General features: G+C 31.7%; 1 protein-coding gene across 1 annotated transcript; it reads right to left on the bottom strand.

Annotated features, from left to right (window-relative positions):
- Nucleotides 1-587: 587 nt before the first annotated feature.
- LOC133848746 (activating signal cointegrator 1 complex subunit 2 homolog) lies at nucleotides 588-1,298 on the bottom strand. The gene is made up of 2 exons (XM_062284421.1): nucleotides 713-1,298; nucleotides 588-682 (listed from the first exon to the last, which is right to left on the bottom strand). The coding sequence occupies exons 1-2, from the start codon at nucleotides 1,173-1,175 to the stop codon at nucleotides 603-605; spliced, it is 543 nt and encodes a 180-aa protein (XP_062140405.1). The 5' UTR covers nucleotides 1,176-1,298; the 3' UTR covers nucleotides 588-602.
- Between the last annotated feature and the right edge of the window lie 7,104 nt (nucleotides 1,299-8,402).

Raw genomic sequence — 8,402 nt, forward strand, 5'->3', positions numbered from 1 at the left:
TCATTCATATTGATTTGATCCGAAGCTGTCTCAAAATCATTATTGTTGGTGGCAACTTGAGTTAGACTTGGCTGAGTTTGATTTGCAGTTCGATGCTGAACTGCATTATCATTCAGTGGCCTTGAGACCATCCAACCACTGCGATAAGCGCCGCTGCGACGACGATCGTCTTTGAACTTGAACTCGATGTCAACGATGCGCTGTAAGCGACCTACACGCTGTGGAAACATCGATGCATCGTAGTCGAGTCCATTATCCTCTTCAGATCCTTTCTGATTGCCTTCCGACAACTTTGATTTGTTGTTGTCGTTGTCTTTGTTCTTCTGCAGCACAGTCATGTGCTTCCAATCGGGTTTCTTGTTGGGTTCCCCTTCGCCCGGCTTGCGTATGTTGTAAATGGGTTTGACACGTTCACCACGCATCGCTTTCCATTGCTCCACGGTTATGAATTTTCTGTCATCCACCACTTGAGTGTTGTTGCCATCGCCTTCATCTGTCTCCAAGTTGTTGTTGTTTTTGTTGTTGACGTTGGTGTTGTTATTAGCTGTGAATGAAGCTGTCTTTAGTTCGTTTCAATTGTCTCGATCCAACTCGATCACAACTTACTTTTTTGCATAGCGAGTCGAGTTGCCACGATAAGCTCCAACTCCAAATCCAGCTCCAACTCCAAATCCAGCTCCAACTCCAATTCCAACTCCAGCTCCAGCATAACGATTGCTGTTGTTGATGATGCGCTGTCTATAGCGAAATTGTGGCTGCTGCTGCTGCTGTGGTTGCTGCTGTTCTGGTTGCTGCTGTGCCTGCTGCTGTGATTGTTGCTTTGGTTGCTCCTTTGGCTGTTGCTCTAGCTGTTGTTGTGCCTGTTGCTGTGGTTGTTGCTTCGGTTGCTCCTGTGGCTGTTGCGGTGGCTGCTTTGGTTGCTGCTGTTGCTGTTGCTGTGGCAACTTCTTCTCTGGCACAGCTCGCGGTGTTTGTTGTTGCTGCTGCGATTGCTTCTCCTCCAAGATCGGTTTAATCACATTCTTATTCTTATTGCGTTTGTTTTTCGACTGTTGCTGTTGCTGTGGTTGCTGCTGATGGCCAGCAATTGGTTCAACGGCATCCTTGCCATCAGTCATCAGCTCATCGTCATCGATGAAGAGCAATTGATAGCGATTTTCACTCAAATAATCCATTTCTTTTTTCTGTTTTCGTATAAAATTAGAAAATTTTTTTACGCAAAAGATTTTTTTCGTTTTTTTCTAAATGAGCTCTCGTTGCTCGACAACAGCTCTCATTTGAATTTTCCATCGACTACTTTGGTGTCCGACGGAATGATTGTGGAGACATGTTTGAAAGAAATATATAAATACAAATAAAGTAGACTCAAAATTTTGGAAATTTAGAACTTCAATTTTGGCTGTGAATGTGAAGGGAAGATTGTGGAAAAATGTGAAAAACAATTCAGAACAACTCCGAAAAAAAAATCAAGAGCAAAAACTTGGATCAAGATGATGATAAAATTTAAGTACGAAAACGTTCTAAAATTCAGATTGGTCATGTTCTCAAATTTTTGGTACTATTAGTTACAATTATGACACATACTCATTTATACATATACAAACCGAGTAGAGTTTGAAACCCAGGAACAAAGGCATTTCTACTAATCTTTAATTTAAAAAAAGGGAAAAGGAATTCGCATTTTCAAAATTTGTATAATTCTTGTTTAACACCAAAAACAAATTATTGAACTCGAAATCTTTATGATCTTAAAATAAAATTCAGTTAATTTTAAAGCAATGATTGAAGATCGAAATCTTGACTTAAGATATTTCCCAAAATCTTGTTTCACTATAGAACATTTTTGAAGTAAAATTATAATCTAAAAATAAGGTTTTTTAAATTTTCTGCTTTTTCTCTCTATGTACTTAATATTTTCCACAATAAATGAGTACGTTAAAGTAAGGTACATAAATAATTTTACAATTTTAAAAATTTTGGTAGATAACTGAACTGAAATCATCTACGCAATTAAATGAATTTGGCGTACTCATAATTATTGCTAGGCAGACACAATTGAAATGCTTCAACTTATGTCTAATCCTTACAAAGGCTTAACAATATTTATTGCACACTTTCAACACTTTTTCTCTTTCATTTTTTATTGTTACTGCCAAGCTGCTTATGTTCAACCGATTTAAAGCTAGCGCATTAATTTCCTCATTCCTCAAGCGTAATCGACACTCGACGCCATCGCAAAACTTGCGTGCTTTATTTTCATGTGTATTTTTTTCTTTTTACTTTACTTTGTTTTTTTTTCTCCCTTTTTATTTTGATGTACTCTTACACAATTAAAGGGTATTGCAGAGGTTGATAACATTCGCGGGCTATGAATTCATTGAATTACTAATAAATAATATTTGTATTTATTTTATGTTTCATTATTAAATGTTTTAAAGAATTGTTTCTTAGATTTGAAATTAGATTAAAGTTAAAGATTGCCAATTTAATGAATCTTCGTTATTTGTATGAATCAATTATTATTGCTTTATTTATAGCGCTTCTATTAAATATTTTATAGATTAAAGTTCAAAACTGTCAAATCAAATTTCTAATGCATTTACGAAATGGCTGTTTTTTATACTACAAATTGATTAAAGATGTATGACAAATGGTTTAATTTGCTGGTTCATTTTAGAATAGAAGTAATAAAGCGAATTTATTTTGCTTTCATCATTTGAAAGCATTAAAAAAAAGCGTATTTAAGCTTCGTCGATTTCTTGCTCAAGTTAATTCTTTGTTCATTCTTGTGCAGATTTTTTTTGCAATGCTTCTCCCCTACATTAAATTGAACAACTGCTGTTGCAGCAACAACAGCAACAAATACAAAAACAAAGTAATAGCAGCAAATGCAGTATATAAAAAAAAAAACAAAACAGAAAAAAATGTCTGCAAACTTTTTGCGCGGCCTGCAATTTTCTCTCTAATTACAACGAGCAACACACGTTCGCTGTCAGGTTACTGAGGTTGAGCTTCATCCGTCTGCTCTTCATCGAAATGTGGAGGGACAAATGTGGAGAGGAGGGGGGTGAAAATGCAAGGGTAATACTAGGAAAAGATTCTGTGTCGCAGAGTTCACGATTCGAAATTAAATGAAAATGAAAACAACGACAAGAAAAACACAACAACAAAAATAATGCCCCAAAAAGTTGTTAAACAGGACCAACAAACTAGCTTGAAACACTTGTTATAACAAATCTGTCTACGCAATCGCATCGACAAGGCGCTGAACGGGTCTCAACGACTTATGAATACCCTATACCCACACATATGTTGAGGTCTATTAGCTTTAATATACGCCTTATTGGAATTCAGAGTGTTGAATTGAATTTTTAATTCGATATAGTTTAAATGAAATATTAAATACCAAATACTAAATACCAAATTTAAATACTAAATACCAAATACTAAATACCAAATTTAAATACTAAATACTAAAAATACTATATACAAAATACTAAATATTTAATACCAAATACTAAATAATAAATACTAAATACCAAATATTAAATACCAAATACTAAATACCAAATTTAAATACTAAATACCAAATACTAAATACTTAATACCAAATACTATATACAAAATACTAAATACTTAATACTAAATACTTAATACCAAATACTATATACAAAATACTAAATACTTAATACCAAATACTAAATAATAAATACTTAATACAAAATACTAAATACTAAATATTAAATACCAAATACTAAATACCAAATACTAAATACTTAATACCAAATACTAAATTCTAAATACTAAATACTAAATACCAAATACTAAAAATACTATATACAAAATACTAAATACTTAATACTGAATACCAAATATCAAATACTAAATACCAAATACTAAATACTATTTACTAAATAATAAATACTAAATATTAAATACTAAATACCAAATACTGAATACTAAATACTAACTACTAAATAATAAATGCTAAATACTAATTACTAACTAATAAATACTTAATACTAAATACCAAATATTAAATACTAAATATAAAATACTAAATACTAAGTACTAACTACTAAATAATAAATTCTAAATACTATATACCAAATATTAAATACTAAATATTAAATACTACATTTTTAATACCAAATACTAAATACTAAAATTACTTCATCACAAACGTTACATACTTTCAATATTTCAGTATATCTGGCAATTAGCAGGAGAAATGCGAAGCTCGTTTTGTTTCGTATGATAAATGCTGTCAAAATCGGGGCACGTCAAAGGGTGGAGCGGGGGCGTGGCAGCGTTGCCAGACCGAGAGAAAACAGAGTGCGTCTTGTTAAAATTGATTGCCTGGCCGAAACAAAAAAAAAAAATGTTGATCACATTGGGCCCGCAGTCAACGACGACAACAAAGAAGAACTCTGGGTTACCTTTCTGGTATTCTGGGGTTTCTACACAGAAAACAGCATTGATTTATATTTGTATTGACACTTAAAGGAACAGCCTACCCCCAAAAAGCTGCCTCCTGGATAAACAAAGCAATTCCATTGTTCGCCTGTCTGTTTGCCTCGCTCACAAATTTGTCCTTGTCATTGTTTTACAAGTCCAAATGGGAGTCCACAACCGACAGAGTTGAGAGAGAGAGAGAGAGAGAGAGAGAGAGAGAGAGACAGAATTGCGAGTTGTGGGAGTTGATGTCGATGTCGAAACTCTTTCAGTTAAAAGCACAAAATGTATCGATTAACAAGAACAACAAGCACAACAAGAATAAGTGATTTGCCTTTAAATGTCGCACGCAAAATGAATGTGGCACTTGCAACCGAGACGCAAGCACAAAGACAGCAACACAATTGGAAAGCTAAAGACGACGAGTGTAGTCGACTGTGAAAATACCTGTCTAATTATTTTCAAGGAATACTTTGAAGATTCTATGAATGTTCTCACTATAATGAAAGACTTATCTCTTATCTCTAATATTGGAGTTCATAAAAAAAATACTAAAAACCATAAAAATACTAAAAAAAAAAGATTTAAAATTTCATTTTAAAAAATGACTTTTACATTATAATGAAAAATTTAATTAATATTAAAATTAATAAAATAATGAAAGACTTATCTCTTATCTTTAACATTGGAATTCATAAAAAAAATACTAAAAACCATAAAAATACTAAAATATGAATGTTCTCAATGCGTTTCCTTGTAAATATTTACTAAATTAAATTTCATTATGAAATAAATTTAAAAAAATGTATTTTACTAAGTTCTTTTTCACTATAAAAAACATTTTAATACAATTTTAAGACTTATCTCTAATCTCTATCATTGGAGTTAATAAAAAAAAATACTAAAAGCCATTAAAATCAATTTTAGAAAATGACTTTTACATTATAATAAAAATTTTAATTTAAATTAAAATTAAAGACAAAGATAAGCCTTGAAACAAACGAGAAAATAAATCTTTTTTTCCTCAGTAAATCATAAAAAATGATTTTATAATTTAGCTTTGCCTAGAAATAAAAACATCTTCATTTTCAAACACTTTAGTTTAATTATAATATGCTTCATAATTTTACGCTCTGTTGCCGGGTATAAATAAAATATATGTATATAAAATATTTGTTGACTTTTATTGCATAAAAGTGTTCGGTTTTGCGATGCTCGTCACAATTTTTCAGGCCACAGAAATTGCAAGCAGCATTATTGCTGTTGTTGTCATATCCGTTTCCGCTTCAATTGCACAAACATAATCCCCACAATTTGGCATGCCAATTTAGTATTGAATAAACGCCCCGGAAATGTGGCCCAGTCACGTCACTCAATTGTAGCATAAATAGTTGTAATTCCTGTCAATTTCGATTGAAATTCTCATATTTCGTTTGGCATATTTTGTGCAGTTACATATCTATGTATATACATATATAAGCCTTTGACAGCTAGCGAGAACGCTTAGCAGTAAGCTTTTGTCAGCGTACAGTGCTGATATCAGAAATATTACTCTATACATTTTAAATCATTTTTATAACTATATAAATTATAAATTATTTTCAAATTTTTCGTAGCTATAAGCTTTTGTCAACTAACGTGCAATTTTCCAGCAGTAAACTTATGTCAGCATGTAGCTAGTATGTTCCACATAAGTATCTTAATCATCACTCTTAACATTTTAAATATTTTTTATATATTTAACTATATGGAACATAAAATAATTTCTTATCTTTCCTAGCTTTAAGCCTTTGTCAGCTAACGTTACATTTTAGAGCACTATGTTTCATATAGCTAATCGTCTCTTTGCTAGAGAACACACAGCAGTGAGCTTTTGTCACCGTGCACTGTTGGTAGCTGATCACCCTTCACATTTTAAATATTTTTTATATAACTCTATAAAAGATCATATATTTTGTAATTTTTCGTATCTCCAAGCCTTTGTCAGGAAACGGGCAATTTTACGGCATTGAACTTTCATCAGCATGCATCAAGTATGTTACAAATAGCTAAGTGTTGATAGCTTAATTATAATTCTTAACCTTTTAAATAATTTGTACTATATATAAAATATAATTTATTTTTTAATTTTTCATAGCTTCAAGACTTTACCAGCTAAATTGCCATTTCACAGCAGTGAACTTTTGTCAGCATGTTCAATTCATACCTCAAATATTACTTTAACAATCTTTGTAATCATTTTCCTTTATTACTTGAACCTTTCTCTTTCTGTGAACAATAAAGCAAAAAAAAAAAAAAAGTTGAGATTGAAATTCCTGCTCTTTCATAGCTGCAAGCTTTTATCAAAGAGCTCTGCCACAAAGCGAAGTAGGAGATGAAGAGTTGAGATGAGTTCAGTTGAGTTGAGGATTCCATTCCATTTTCATAGCCAAATGATTTCGGCTGCTTATATTTGCGATTTCTTTTCATTGGCATTTGAAATTTGCGTCGTAAAGCCGCAGCCCTCTTGCCAAACAAAGAAACAACAGAAAAAGAACTCAAGGCTGGAAAAGTCGGTAGCAACATCAAAGACTGCAGCAAGCATATGAAATATTTCAATTATTGTCTAGTCTCCCATGTAGACTGAGGTTGCAGATGCTCTCTGAACACATATACAGTATACACAGAACAAGGCCCAATTTCTAGGCAACCAGCCTTAAAGGCATTTGCAAATAAATGAATTTTAAATAGATATTTCACTTATTTGTGCGAACAAAGTCGTGAAAGTCAAGAGTGTGGCAAATCTAGGCGTATAATTACACAACCAAAGCGATGTTGCTTTAAGTTGACCTTCATGCTATTTTCTCTACTTAAGTGTAGCACAGTCAAGGTGAAAATATTGCGGAACACAGATTAGTTTTGATAAGTTAAAGCTACTAGAACTAATTAATAAGGTTTATAATTGACAATTGTAATTTTAAGTTTTTCTAAAATTTTCATAAAAAGCAAATAGAACTCAAGAACTAAATGTTAGAACTTTTTTTTTCTGTTTACAAATTTAGAATCTTTAAAAAAAAACCTCAATTTTAAGAATCAGAAAATATTCCTTCAACAAATTTTAAAGCTTTAGGAATAGGAATCCAATCAATAACTCCATTTGAGATTATGAAATATTATGAACAAAAATAAAGGGTATCAGAAATCGAGCATTTTTATTTCTAAATTGCAACTAGATATTGTAAATATGTAAAAACAACACAGAACAAAAAAAGTAAGAAAACTTAATGAAGAATTTAAAGTTAAGCTTACTAATTACAAATACTAGTTATTCAATTACAGGGTAACTTGGAGTCGTGCTTACTCGTGAAGCGCACAGAATTGAAAGCAGCTAGTTTTAGGAATAATTGAATAAATTACAGAATAAAGTTGTACAACCTTAGAATCTGGATGATATTTGTTACAGGGTATCTATACGTCGAGTCGACTTCATCATAAAAACGATTATGAAATCAGTCTTGTAGCTAAGAAAGAAAAATAGTAAAACACGCAATATATACTACACATAATAAAGTTGTCCAACCTTTGATAGTATGTAGATAATATATTTATTACAGGGTAGCTGTACGTCAAGCCGACTTCAGTGTAAGTAAACTACACGATCGATTGTGAAATCATATTAATAGCTAACAAATAGTAAAAGTAATATAAGAAAGTTGTGCTATCTATGAAACTAGATAATATTTTGTACAGGGTAACTACACGTCGAGCTGACTTCAGTCCATGTCATCGATAAGATCGATGTTGGAATAAGTTTTAAAGCTAACAAATAGTAAAAGAAGCAATATATAGCCATAATAAAATTGTGTACGCTTTGGAACTAAATAATATTCATTACAGGGTAACTACACGTCGAGCCGTCTTCAATGTATATGATCTTATTGATCGATTTTTAAATCAGTTGTAAAAGT

This window comes from Drosophila sulfurigaster, chromosome X (genome assembly GCF_023558435.1).
Source record: "Drosophila sulfurigaster albostrigata strain 15112-1811.04 chromosome X, ASM2355843v2, whole genome shotgun sequence".
Taxonomy (NCBI): domain Eukaryota; kingdom Metazoa; phylum Arthropoda; class Insecta; order Diptera; family Drosophilidae; genus Drosophila; species Drosophila sulfurigaster.